The 15,043-nt window shown below is 39.8% G+C and overlaps 1 protein-coding gene across 3 annotated transcripts in view; it reads right to left on the reverse strand.

Annotated features, from left to right (window-relative positions):
* The window catches only part of BAZ1A (bromodomain adjacent to zinc finger domain 1A), a 95,354-nt gene that overhangs the window by 79,604 nt on the left and 707 nt on the right, over positions 1–15,043 (reverse strand). Inside the window, exons 2-3 of one of the 3 annotated variants that reach the window (XM_040476917.1) lie at positions 14,583–14,753; positions 851–1,129 (exon numbers count right to left, since the gene is read on the reverse strand). In XM_040476917.1, the coding sequence (XP_040332851.1) occupies positions 851–1,129; positions 14,583–14,695 (392 nt within the window). In that variant the 5' untranslated portion in view covers positions 14,696–14,753. Of the gene's footprint in view, positions 1–850; positions 1,130–14,582; positions 14,971–15,043 lie in introns of those variants that run through there. The other 2 variants (XM_040476918.1, XM_040476916.1) reach the window with 2 other exon arrangements.

Below are 15,043 nucleotides of genomic sequence, written 5' to 3' on the forward strand. Positions count from 1 at the left end.
TTTTTTTTTTTAATTTTTTTTTTTTCAACGTTTATTTATTTTTGGGACAGAGAGAGACAGAGCATGAACGGGGGAGGGGCAGAGAGAGAGGGAGACACAGAATCGGAAACAGGCTCCAGGCTCTGAGCCATCAGCCCAGAGCCCGACGCGGGGCTCGAACTCCCGGACCGCGAGATCGTGACCTGGCTGAAGTCGGACGCTTAACCGACTGCGCCACCCAGGTGCCCCAACATTTATTTATTTTTGAGACAGAGAGAGAGAGAGCATGAATAGGGGAGGGTCAGAGAAAGAGGGAGACACAGAATCCGAAACAGGCTCCAGGCTCTGAGCTGTCAGCCCAGAGCCCAACATGGGCTCGAACCCACGGACCGTGAGATCATGACCTGAGCGAAGTCGGACGCTTAACCGACTGAGCCACCCAGGCGCCCCTAAGTTTTTTTTACTCTGAAATAAAGATGGAACTTCCATATAATGGAACATTTTATACAGTAAATAAAAAAGAGAAGAAAGTTGTTTCATAAAGCAATGGACTGATCTTCAAGATATTTTAAATGAAAAAGGTATACAGTATGTTACCTTTTGCATTAAAAAGGGGCAGGAGATTGTGTGTGCTTATGCATATATGTGTACAAGTATCTAGGCAAGCACATGTTTTTGGTGGTTTGTGTAAAAATTAGCTTTGGAAAAATATATAAGAAACTGCTAACACTAGGGCTATATGTGGGGAGGGTAAGAGAGTACTGGGAGGACAGAAGACAGGAAGTTTTCCTCAGTTTACCTTTTTGTGTATTCTGAATTTTGAGTAATGTGAATGTATGGGTATCAAAAGGAAAAATTAAAAGTACTTTACCTTGCACCATTGTTCCTAATGACTTCCACAGTTTCTTCAACAAAATATCGATCCTTGACATATGCAAAAATATCATCACAAATTTCATGTAAGCGTGAACGATGGGTAAGGTTGGTCAAGTATAAAACTGGAATAATTAGTGGTTCTGGAAAACTCTGAAGATTCTGTCTTGCTTTTTTCTCTGACTCAAGAGCTTCCTGATAGGTCAGTCCAGGTCTACCCGTCACAGCACAACTCCACACAAGACTGTTGCACAGAATGGTTCGTTCAAAAAAGTCACTGATTAAAAAACAAAAACAAAAATCCATTCATCACCTATCATTTCACAAATTTTACATTAAAAGCTGATAAAGGATTATGCCTTCATTGTAAAATTTTACATAGAATCATAGAACAAGGGTTTAGTAACTGGTCAACTTACACATTAATACAAACCTAAGAAAAAGTATATTTAAACTAGACATTTATATTTTGCAATTTAAAGGTACATTCAGCCAAAATTGAACTTTGATTTCCATCACTTTTGAAATTGGGAGTAAACTGCAAATAAACTCAATCTTTCTTTTTTCTTCTAATATTAAAGGTGTTTGTTCCAAAGCAGCCAAAACACTAGAGACAATTTAAGCACTTAACCATGAACTTTTAAAAGCTTTAACGTAATAGTGAAAAACTGACAAATCTAAACATCTAATGATGAGAAAGTTTAGGTAAATTACAGTACTTTATGTAATGAACAATCATAGTCATTAAAGAGTATGAGAAGAGTTCTTAAAAAACATGTTTACCAGAAAAAAAAAAAAACTTTCCAGTTTGATTCCCTCCTATATTTTTGTAAGTTTTTTTAAATGTTTTATTTATTTTTGAGAGAGAGCACGAGTGGGAAAGGGGTGAAGAGAGATGGGAACAGAAGATCTGAAGTGGGCTCTGTGCTGACAGCAGCGAGCCCACTGGGCTCCAATTCACAAACCCTGAGATCATGACTTGAGCCAAAGTGGGATGCTCAAATGACTGAGGCACCTAGGCACCGCCACCCCCACCTATATTTTTGAAAGTAAAAGCTTACTAAAAAAAATATATATGGTCCCACTTGCATCAAAAAGAAAGAAGACATGCAGGCAGGCAGGCAAAGAAAGATAACCTAAAGAAGCATAAAAGACTTCTAGAATGTTCTACAAAACTCCAGGCAAGAACTACAGAGTAGGGATGGGCCTGGGGGACCATTCTACTGAGTGCTTTTCTGCACTGTTGGAATTTCTTAATATGAGCATTTCTTTTCAAAAATTCTATCAGTCACTTTTAAAATGCGAGAGATCCATAATATGGAAGGATCTCTAAGGTATGTTAAGTAGAAAAAACCCAAATCACTGAATAACACAATCTCATATACGTTAATCAGAATAACAAAAATGTGTATTTATACAAATACTATAAACAGATGTTCATTATGGAGAAAGGGAGGGACTGCAAAGGAAGGAAAAGGAAAATTTGTTATTCTAAATAGTTCTATATTGTTTGAATTTTTATAAGAAGCATGTACTTGTATTATTTTTTTATAATCAACACATTTTAGAACAGAGAAGGTTATACATATGTAAAAAGGGTAACAATGGTTGCCTCTAAGTGGTAATATACGAGTAAATGTTTTTCCTTCTCTATACTTTGGTGTACTTTTCAATAATTATTTGTGACTGATACAATTCGCTGTTCTCTAACTTTTTCTCCTTCCTGAAATCTCTCTTTTCCTTCTGTCATCATTCTAAAAAGTATTAAGACTACTATATGTTTACTTCCTGATTAGTATATCTGTAGAGGTTATCCCTAGTAGTCTGATCTCCAAACAAGATTTGAGGTAATTCCATTAACATGGTTTCATTTGTATATTCGTCTGCAGAACAAAATTGAAATCTATGGAAATAAAGAGAACTAATCCTATCTTAATATAAATGGGATCTAAAGAGGTTACCTGCATACATCAAGTTACATGATTTTAATTTAGTACAAAAAAGATTCTTTTGAAGTCTGCACCTTTTAGTAGAGGAGATAATGGATATATACCATTAAAATTAAAATTACAAAGTGATTAAAAGACAGAAGCAGAGGGGCGCCTGGGTGGCGCAGTCGGTTAAGCGTCTGACTTCAGCCAGGTCAGGATCTCGCGGTCCGGGAGTTCGAGCCCCGCGTCAGGCTCTGGGCTGATGGCTCAGAGCCTGGGGCCTGTTTCCGATTCTGTGTCTCCCTCTCTCTCTGCCCCTCCCCCGTTCATGCTCTGTCTCTCTCTGTCCCAAAAATAAATAAACGTTTGAAAAAAAAAAAAAAGACAGAAGCAGATATCTTTTGGGAGTTCAGAGGAAGGGAAGGAGGAGAGATAGGCAAAAAAGATCAAGAAATACCAGAACGGATTTTAGAGGAAATAGTGTTAAAAAGTTAGGTTGTAAAGGAAAAGTAGAGTTGAAGAAAGAAATGTCAGAGAGAACAAAGATGAGTGTAATCTGGTTCTCATAATCAAGAAAATCTATGCCAAATAACTAATTTATTAGCTAAGAAATTGACAACAGATATACCCAATAAGTGGTTATAAATGGTGCAGAACAAAATGAACGAATGGATGGATCTTGAAAGAGCTCTTAAGTTTTACTTCCTAAAACCACAGTTCACTTAGAAAGCTTTATATAAGTTGTCAACTTATTCCTGTTGAAAAACAGGAACAAACATATCTGTAAGACTCAGCTTACCAAGCCAACACACCTGTTGTGTACAACACACCTGTTGTGAATGTGTACAATTAGCACATGATGTATGTAAGGTATACTTTTATTAATTTAAACCATACTTAATACTACCTAAGAAAAACATACTTCAAATCTAGGTATCTTACATTAACTAGTCTCTAAACTAGAGCTAATAGAAACAGAATGCTAGCCACACATATAATTTTAAATTTTCTAGGGGTTACATTTAAAAAATTTTAAAGAGAAACAATCTTTTTATATATTAATTAATTTTATATATTTAATTTAACCTAATACATCCTCAAATGCTTTATTTCAAATCTGTAATTAATTTTAAATTCTTCAATGTGTAAATATTTTAAATTCTTTTTTTTTTGTACTAAGTCTTCAAAATCCAGTATATATTGTGCCTTTATTGCACATCTTAATTCTGATTATCAAGTTCTTAATAACCCCCATGCCAAGTAATGGCTCCTGTGTTGGACAGCACAGCTCTAGCTATAGTGATTAGGTATTTGGTAGGTCATGGGGTATTTGGTGTCATTGTCAGGGAGACAGGGTACTGAGCTGCAATAAGCACTATTTAGATGAGTTGACATTGTTCAAAATACCAAAGAGAGCAATGGCACAAGTGCCACAAACCTCCACTAAACTTGTTACCAGGCAGAAAAATAGGATCGTTAGTAACCATCGTTATACATACAGCTGTCTTTCTATACTCAGGTTTCCACCTCCTCTGGCAAAGTGTTTGTACTATTTGTTGTTCCTGTGTCTATCTACTCTGCAAAGTTGTTATATTACAGTCCCGTTGTGCACAAAGATCTACACTCAGGAAGAGGGAGACCGAGTACACTACACAGTAGCCGTTTTAAAGCAAGCAAAAAAAAAAAAAAAAAAGCCCAAGGGCTATTTCTCCCTCTTCATCACCCCTTAGCAGCATGGCACCAGCATGGCACCAGCATGGCACCATCTCTGACATTTTACACCTTCACTTTCTCACACTGCTCTAATTCCACTCTTCACTCATTTTTCACACACATTCAAGTATGTAGGATTTTGTTAATAATAGTGAACTCCTGGGGGTAGGTTACAGTGACTCTTTAATTTCTATACTATAAGAACATAAAATCATGAAAATTTTATAGGAAGCACATTTTTCCATTGTGAGCAAAATTTATAAAGTACAAAATCCTGTTTTATATGAATATGTTTAGGCAAATGTAGATTATTACGTCTCCAATTTATTAGTACATTAGTACATTCCTTCAACAATCTTCTTTACCAGAGATGAGCATACTACTCGCCTGGAGGCCAAACCTAGCTTTCCAACTGTTTTTGTAGTTTTATTGGAACACAACCACACCCATACCTTTAGGTATTGTCTATGACTGCTTTCTCACTAACTCCTATGGAATTGGATAGGTACAACAGACACTATGACCTACAAAGCCTAAAATGTGATTATATCTGGCCCTTTAAGAGTTTGATGACTTCTGCTCTTTATCTTTCTTTCTTTCTTTCTTTCTTTCTTTCTTTCTTTCTTTCTTTCTTTTTTTTACTGGAAGGAGTGACAAAGAATTATAGTCATCTTCAGTGTACCACAATTCCTGCCTGGAAAGCATTTTCATTCTGACGAGTCATTAATAAGAACAAAATCCTCTGCTTACTTTTATAGTACATCTGATGTTGGGAAGAATTTTCCACAGATTACTTCTGGTCCCCATACATTTTTTTTTTTTTTTTTTAATTTACATCCAAGTTAGTTAGCATACAGTGCAATAATGACTTCAGGAATAGAATCCAGTGATTCATCCCCTGCATATAACACCCAGTGCTCATCCCAACAAGTGCCTTCCTTAATGCCCCTTGACTTTTCCATTATTTCTTAAGGAAAACTTGCTTCTGAGTTAGCAGGTCGACTATTGGCAAGAACACACCTCTAATTAATGTAAATTCAACCAATTCTATGGTGAACAAACTAAGGAACAAAGAGCAACATACTGTTAACTTACAAGGTTATTTGGAAAACTAAAAATCTAGTAGAATAAGATTAAGAATGAAGTGACATATAGAATGGCTAAAATTCATAACACAGAAAACAACAGATGTTGGTGAGGATGTGGAGAAAGGGGAGCTCTCTTACACTGTTGGTGGAATGTAAACTGGTACAGCCACTCTGGAAAACAGTATGGAGGTTCCTCAAAAAGTTAAAAATAGACTACCCTATGATCCAGGAATTACACTACTAGGTATATACCTAAAGGATACAAAAATACTGATTTGAAAGAATACATACACCCAGATGTTTATAGCAGGATTATCAACAAAAGCCAAATTATGGAAAGAGCCCAAATGACTCTAATGAATGGATAAAGAAGAGGTAGTATGTATGTATTATACACACACACACACACACACACACACACACACACACACACACACACAGAGGAATATTACTCAGCCATCAAAAAGAATGAAATCTTGCCATTTGCAGTGACATGGATGGGACTAGAGACTATTATGCTAAATGAAATATGTCAATCAGAGAAAGACAAATACCATATGATTTCACTCATATGTGTAATTTAAGAAACAAAGCAAATGAACATAGGCAGGAAAAGAGAGAGACAGGCAAACCCTAAAACACACTCTTAACTCTAGGGAATAAACTGAGGGTTGCTGGAAGGGAGGTGGGCAGGGGATGGGTTAAATAGGTGATAGGTATTAAGGAGAGCACTTGTGATAAGCATTGGGTGTTGTAAGTGATGAATCACTAAATTCTACACCAGAAACTAATATTACACCATACGTTAAATAACTGGAATTTAAATAAAAACTTGAAACTAAAAAAAATAAAAAATAAAAACAAAAAGAATGAAGTGACATAAAAACCAGAAGCCAAATATAATTTAGAAAAGGTAAACACGAAGTGTACTCTACTTAAGGGACAAAACTGTATCAACTAGACATAAGAAAGACCCAGCACAATACTGCATAAAAGATCTAAAGGACATAAACTCCTCTGTCCATAAAAATAATTAGTATAGCTGAGCAATGCAACCACAGGTTAAAAACGAACATAATTCCTGATTTAAACAGCATGCAATATACAAGAGATGGAAAAGTACAAATCATAAACTTAGAAAAGGAGTAACTGCTGTTAAGGCAGGATAGATTGTTGTATTAATTTCTTCTACTGACGGGGTTACAAAAGCAGGAGATTAAGAGGTCTTGGGCATGGCTGACTTAACATGCCTTATGTTATACAGAAAAAAATCAGCTAGATGATTCAGCTAGATGAAAATTACATTTATTACATTTATCCACAAATGGTCAGGGGAAAAATTAGATTAATTAAAAATATAATGTTTACTTTTAAAAAACATTTAATGAAATATTACTCTGCAGTTTACTTAGCACTGCCTCAGACTTAGATAATGACACATAAGGCAGACTCCTGAAATCTGCTGATGCACCAAGGTGGGGAACAGCAATAAAGGCTTTTTGTATCTAGAGACTAAAATCTTAAATAGAAATCAACAAAAGTGAAACATTATGGTAGCTTAACAGAAGTCCTAGCTTAACAATAATGAATGTGAAAAAGACAAATTTTAAGTGAACTGCAAATTCATACTTCTAAGAGTTTTTATAGTTTCCTTAGCTTAAAAAGTATCTTTAGAGCACCCTCTGCTAAAAATGTAATTTTTCTCCATTCTGTGTCTTGATAGTTCCATCTTTCAGGACCCAACTCAGATGTTCTCTCCTTATTTGAAGGCTGTTATCAGCTCCATTTTCTATGTTCCCATTACATTTCTATGCTCCATAGCATATATGTGATTTATGCCATTGTGTTATACATTCATTTCTCACTAGAGGGACAAATAATCTCAATATCTCCAGACTCTCCAAAGCATAGTGTCAAAGAGTAATAAACAAATGTACTCTCCACTGGCAGTCCACATTTATTTTTGTGTGTATCTAGATAGAGAAAAGTACACACATATGAATGTGAAGGAGAGGAAGAGTGTCTGAATCTCAGCTTACCACTTGCAGAATGTGACTCTGAGTAAGTTACACAACCTTACTGAACCTGGTTCCCCTCTATAAAATGGGGATATCTTCCATGAACAGTTAATATGAACATTAAATACGATAATAAGATAATACTGGTTGCTCAGCATATTGTATGTACATGCAATAAACAGTATCAATTCTAACTGCTCAGGTACCATATTTGCAAAGAGATCCTAGAAAAATACACAGAATAGCTAGTGTGATACAGGAACAATGTCAGAAGAACAAATAAAAGACTTGAGAATCTTTGAAGAAAAAGTTTGGCATTGGTAAGGGTAGGAAGAGGGATTAGCTGCAAAAAGATAACCAACGAACTCCCAAAACCCAAATAGGATGACCCAAGCATAATATCTTACCAGCTGCTCCGTGGTAGACTGTCTGCAAAGAGGGTTGAAGGTATGCAGCCTCCTTAGAAATATGACTTGGTACTTGTTTCTCACAAGAGGTGGAGTTTATTTCACTGCCTCTTTAATCTGGGCTAGCCCCTCGAGATTAGCTTTGACCAACATAATACAGAAATGACACTGAGAGACTTCTGCTCTCACCCTCTTGGAACCCTGAGACCAGCACCTAAAGCAGTCCATATTAGTCTATTTTTTTAATTTTAATTTTTTAAACACTTTTTCAAGTTTATTTATTTTGAGAGAGACAGAAAAAGTGCGAGTGGGGGACAGGGGAGAGAGGGAGAAGGAAAGAGAGAGAAAGAGAGAGAGAGAGAGAGGGAGAGAATGAATCCCAAGCAGGCTCTGTGCTGTCAGCACAGAGCCCAACATGGGGCTCAAACCCTTGAACTGCAAGATCAGGACCTGAGCTGAAACGAAGAGTTGATGTTTAACAGACTGTGCCACCCAGGCGCCCCCATGTTAGTCTTCTGAAGATGAAAGACCACATAGTCAGAAAAGCCATCCCAGTATTGATATATCACCACATTGTACACTTTAAATATCTTATAATTCTATTAGTCAATTATATCTCAATAAAGTGAGAAAACACACACAGAGGAAAGAAAAGCGATCCCAGCTGAGGTTCCTGACCTATGACTGAGGCTACCTCTTACTCTAACCAGCCTCAGCCTAACCTTCAACTGACTATAGCTAAATGAGCACAGAGACCAGCAGAAACCACACTGGCAATCCACAGAATAGCGAGCAAATAAAATGGACGATTATTTTGGGCCACTAAGTTTTAGGTTGGCTTGTTACACAGTAACTGATAGACATATTCTGCCTGAAAAAAGAATGTATTAACACAAAACATGGTAGCCTACTAAGTGGATGAAAAGTAAAACTCAAGGGTAGCCTGGGTGGCTCAGTCAGTTTAATATCCGACTTTAGCTCAGGTCATGATCTCATGGTTTGTGGGTTGGAGTCCCAAAGCAGGTTTGCGGCTGTCAGTGTGGAATCCGCTTCTGATCCTCTGTCCCCCCACCCTCTTTCTGCCCCTCCCCCACTCATTCTCTCTCTCTCTCTCTCTCAAAAACAAACAAAAAAGTAAAACTCAAAAAGAAAAGCATTTAGGAATCTGTTCTACCATCTAAGAAAAAGACTCCTGGACCCAAATATCTGGAACATGTAGCAGATTTACTTCTAAAGGGGAGCTGAAAATCTAATTTGAAGACAAGAGTTATGAAGATTACCCAACTTTCCTTAAAAACTTCATGCTCACGGGGCACCTGCGTGGCTCAGTCAGTTAAGTGTCCAAGTTCAGCTCAGGTCATGATCTGTCATCTCATGGTTTGTGGGTTCGAGCCCCACATCAGGCTCTGTGTTGACAGCTCAGAGCCTGGAGCCTACTTAAGATTCTGTCTCCCTCTCTCTCTGCCCGTCTCCTGCTCACACTCTGTCTCTCTCTCAAAAATAAATAAAATATTTTTTTAAAAAAAGACTCCATGCTCACTAAAAGGCCTTCAGATAATAATCAGATTCCATGCATAGCTGGTCTGTATGGACATCTTCCCCCCACTGTAAACTAATGGATCCTAGTCTATACATTTAATATCTAAAGCTTAATCACTGGGCATATGGTAAAGAAGTCAAATGTCTGAGCAGACAACAGAAAGTGGTGCCTATGGAAAGATCTAGGCAGCAAGCTTGAATTCGAAGCAGGGCCCTACGTTCTTGGTGCACATTTCTGCAAGCTCAACAAATAATAGGAAGAATTCTCCCTAATATGTATCATGCAGACAGTAAATAAGAATATAAACTCTAGAGTCTTAGGGGAGTGAAAAGTCTAATCTCACCAACTGTTAGATACATGGTTTTTGACACTGATCTTAGACTTACTCTCTTTATCCCAAATCCAGTTTCCTCATCTGTAAAAGAGGGTTGCTGAAAGGACTGAATTAACAAATGAGCTGATGAACCATGAAAATCGGGTGCTTTACAAACCAGTTAAACACCTTTCAATGGAAAGCCAGGTTGAAGCATAAGCTGGTCTGTCACTGACAAAGAGATTCCTACTTTTCGTATGAAAAGTGTAATTCACTCAAAGATGGCAAACACATTCCGATACCAAGGGGCTAAATGGCTAAAAAAAAAAAAAAAAAAAAAAAAAAAAAGTAATTTTATTTAGGAGATTAAGTCATTGGGTAATACAACAAATCATCTTCCTAGCCTACAAATCGGGAATTTCTAGTATCCAGATCTGACTGCTTCATTTTTAACAATCCACAGCCCAAAATAAAAACAAAATTGTCAGCTAACCAAATTACAGAACAAATTTTTATCTTATCTAATAAACCGAAGTACATGCTTTATTCTGCTCTTTGCCTACAAGCTCAGTTTTATTTTTTGTTTTTTGGTTTTTTTGTGTGGTTTGGGGGGGATAAAATCTTTTTTTTAAGTATAATTGACACACAATGTTACATTAGTTTCAGGTGTTCAACTTAGTGATTTGACAAATTTATACATTATGCTATATTCACTACAAGTGTAGCTACCATCTGTCCCATAACACTGCTATTACAGTATCACTGTATCGCATAGGTTTTTTTTAACCTATTTTTTCTAGATTACACATATAAGAAAGATCATTGGTCTGACTTATTTCACTTAAACAAGGTTAATCCATGTTGTCTTCAATGGCAAGATTTCATTCTTTTTATGACTAATATTCAATTGTGTATATACCACAATTTCTTTATCCATTCATCCACTGATGAACACTTAAGGTTGTTTCCATATCTTGGCTATCACAATGCTGCAACGAACATGGGAGTGCATATAGATTTCCAAATTAGTGGGTTTTTAAAATTTGGATAAATATGCAGAAACAGAGTTGTTGATCATTTGGTAGTTCTATTTTTAAGTTTTTGAGGCACTTTCATACTGTCTTCCATAGTGGCTGCACCAATTTGCATTTCTACAAACTGCACAAGGGTTCAGTTTTCTCCACATCCTATCCAGCAACTGTCTAGTTGACAATAGTCTAGTTGATGCTAGTCTTTTTGATAATAGCCATTCTAACAGGTTTGAGGTGGGATCTCACTGTGGTTCTGATTTGCATTTCCCTGATTAAGGGTATATAGTGTCTTTTAATGTACCTGTTAGCCACCTGTAGCTCTCCTTTGGAAAACTATTTATTCAGATATTCTGCCCATTTTTTAGTCAGGTTTTTTTTTTCTTATTGAGTTGTAGGAGTTCTTTATAATTTGAATATTAGCCCCTTATTGGATATATAATTTGCAAATACTTTCTCCCATTCAGTAGGTCACCTTTTTGATGTTTTCCTTCACTGTGCAGAAGCTTTTTAGTTTGATATAGTCCCACTTACTTACATTTGCTCTTGTTGCTTCTGCTTTCAGTGCTGGATTTAAAAAAATCATTGCCAAAAACTATGTCAAGGAGCTCACTGCTTAGGAGCTTTCTTCTAGGAGTTTTATGGTTTCAGGTCTTACTTTCAAGTCTTTAATTCATTTTGAGTTTATTTTTGTATAGAACACAAAAACAATGGTCCAGTTTCATTCTTTTGTACCTTAGCTTATCATTTGCCTACAGTTAATGTGCTATTTTTAATGAGTCTTCTTTACTTATGGAAAGCAGGTCAAACAAGAGTTAGCAATTAGTTAAAGAGCATGTAGTTCAAACAAAAAAAAAAAGAGAGAGAGAAGGGTTTGTACTGTATAATCGCTAAGGATCCATTCTGGTCACAGACCCTGACAAAAAATTCTTGGTCTAGGAAAAGAGAAAATTTGAGGCAACAAATGTATTATATTAGCATGCAATAATAGATCTTACACTAGATAAAATTGAGGGTGGATCATTGCTGCCTAGGACAAAGGAGAAAATGTTAGACTATTTTATCAAGTAAGATGAAGACAGAAAACTATTTAACAATTAAAAGGTCACTGGGAACCTCTACTAACCAGAGTCAGAGGGAAAAGTTACTTTGCATTGTGTTGCAAAAAAAAAAAAAAAAAAAAAAGGCAGGGAAGTGTAGAAACTCTCTTTGAGACTGATTAAAACAGAAAAAGTTATACTTAAATCAAAAACCTGAGCAAATAGGTGAGCACAGTGGTCTTTACACAAACACAAAAGACAAATATATTTATTTAATGCACTTAAAGGATAATCTTCAAACAAATTCACATAAGCCAATTGGTGGTTTAATGAATGAGTGAAAACAGGTTTCCTTCTCCAGACTTGCACCAAGGGTCAGATTATCATAATACTAAGGATCACCATATACCATACACCATGAATGCAATTTTGGAAAGATCTCTCTGTAATCATCTAAAAGACAGTATTACAAAATGTAACACAATTAAATGTCAGTCTTCTTCCAATTTTGCCAATTCAAAGTCACAAAGATTAATACCTAAGAACACTAGTAGCTCTGCTTTGTTCAGGGCAAATGATATTAAATATCTTTGCTCCAAAACCAATGGTCTCTCCTGAACTGCTTATAAATTCCAAAAACCCAAACACTTCAGCACAGAGAAAACAACAAAAACCAAAAAATCAGCTATTGAGAAAAATCTGTTAATGTTACAAGGCTACAAAGGACACAGTTCTTATAATATTAGTAGAAGGTAGTAGGTTTGGGATACCAAAAAATGTATTTCAGCATTTCAGATTTCTCCATGATTATAGTAAGTCATCAAGAACCAAAGTATATAAAAAGTTTAATTCAAAAAGGATACAGCCATAGTCATGCTCCCTTCTGAAGTGAGAAAAGCTTCTTAAAAAGAGAAGATTGCTCATATCAAGGGAGAAAAGTTTGAAACAAGCCGGTCTTCCATTTTGTTGGCACTTTTAAGTACAATTGTTTTTAATTGGGAATTATTACCAAGGATTTTAACTTAAACTGAAAAAAAAAAAAAAGTAAAGAAAGAAAAAGGAAAGAAAGAAGAGAGACATCATCCTTGTCAAGTTACCTAATCCAAATTCACTTAAGTAGTTACAAGAGTGAATATTTGAGTAACAAAACAAGTCTGTACAGGAGCTGAGTTAAGATGTACACTCCTATATAAAAGTACTGTCTGCTGAAAAACTTCTCTAGATATAACATGTTCATGTGTGACTCTTGCTCTGGAGCCGAAGAAAAAAGAGAAGCCAGGAACTGACTTTTCTAACTTCACTACTCATTTCTCAGACAGGTGCAGACTTTGCCTAAAGCCCTCCCTTGATCACAAAGCCCCCACTCCGAAAAGGTGCCTCCTACACACAATTTATTTGGTTGCTATAACACTTGGTTTCTAAGCCACAAAGAGATTCCTTCTGAGTGGAGAGAATAAAGGGAGCATAAGAAAAAGGATCAGGCTCCTTCATTGACTGACCAATTCAGGTTCTCACTTGGAGATCCTGTTTTAAACACACATCTCTAAAACACCCCGGGTGTTTGGTGTCACAGGACAAGGGGATCTCCTGGGATAAACCGGGCGAGGTACTGAAGATTTAGGAGTTGAAACTACACACGCAGCAGCTCCGGATTCTTATCAAAACAATAGCGAGTGGCACATGTCAGACAGCCCACATGCGCAGGGGGATAAAGAGGAGACTGGCTGAGGCTGGAGTTGAACTTGTCTTAACCCCCTCCCCCAACGCCCACCTCCGCCCTCGGGGCTACGCGAAAAAAGTGATAACTAGGGGTGTCCAGCGCCCGGCTCTCTCCCCGCGTCTTCCCCCCCCCCCCCGCCCGAACCCGACTTCTTCCTCACCAAGGTCTCCCGGGGGCGGAGACGCTGAGTTCTCCGGGGCCGGGAGTTAGTCACCAAGAAGAGGCGGTGACAGAGCGCTCGGATCGCGTCGCACACTCCGAGGCCTAGCCTCACCGGGCGAGAGCCCGCCGGTGGAGCCCCTCGTGTCCCGGCCCCCCCCCACCCCGCCCCGCCGGGGAGCCCACTCCCTCTCCGAGTCTCAACTCCGCTCCCTCCCTCCCGTCCTCTCCTTTAGGCAGCTAGCTCCAACGTTCAGTCTCCACTCCCGACCGAGGAAACGACGCCCAGTCCGGCCGTTTCCTGCCCCCGGGGGCGGGGATTCCCTCCCCGGGGCCGGGGGACGGCGGCCCCGTGCCGGTGACCCGAGCGGGGATCCCCTCGGCCGCCGGGCGGGGATCCCGGAACTGGCCCCGGAGTGCGCGTGTGGCCGAGGCGGGGAGGGGCGACGCGGGGAGTTTCCGCTGCCCGGCGGCCGGGCGGCAGCGGCGGCTGGAAGCGGTCCCCACCGCCGGCGGAGGACTTCAGCCTTTTCGGCCCCGGCCCGCTCTCCCCACGCGCGCCAACGGCGGGTCGCGCCGCCCGGGAACCCCGCGCAGTCACCGTCGGTCTGGGCTTGGGGGGGGGGGGGGCAGAGAAACGCGGGCCCGCGGCCAGCCGTCACTTTCAAGTCGCCCCGCCAGAAGCCCAAAGCGAGTAAAAGAAGAGACAAAAGGACGCTGGGGAGGGAGTCCCCACACTCCCTCGCACCCCCCGCGCCCGGCCCGGCCCTTACTCGTAGTGGCGGAAGATCTCGTTGGTGACTTTACAGTAGAAAACTTCCTCGTCCGGCCGCAGGTCCGCGGGCGGCTTCTGTCTCACAAACGGCTTTCGGTGTAGCAGCGGCATCTCCTGTCCGCCGGCGGGCTCGCCCAGACCCTCTGCCGCCCGCGTCGGCCCCGCTTCCCTATCAAAATTGGAGGGAAAGGAAAGCCGGTAAGGTGGGGAGCGCTCGGCGGCGGCGTGGGCCGGTCCGCGCGCCGGGGGGGAGCTCGACTGCCTTTTGTGTGACTGACGCGCCGCGGCTGCCACCCGGGCCGAGGTCGCTCCGGCCGCTCCTGGGGTACTGAGCGAGCCGAGCCGCCGCCTCTGCCCTCCCAGCGCGCCCCACCTCCGCACGCCCGGCGGCCGGCTCACAATGGGGCCGCACGCCCCGCCGCGGGCGGGCGGTGCGGGGACGGCGGCGGCCCCCTCCCC

This window comes from Herpailurus yagouaroundi, unplaced genomic scaffold (assembly GCF_014898765.1).
Source record: "Herpailurus yagouaroundi ecotype Mexico unplaced genomic scaffold, PumYag 141, whole genome shotgun sequence".
Lineage (NCBI taxonomy): Eukaryota > Metazoa > Chordata > Mammalia > Carnivora > Felidae > Herpailurus > Herpailurus yagouaroundi.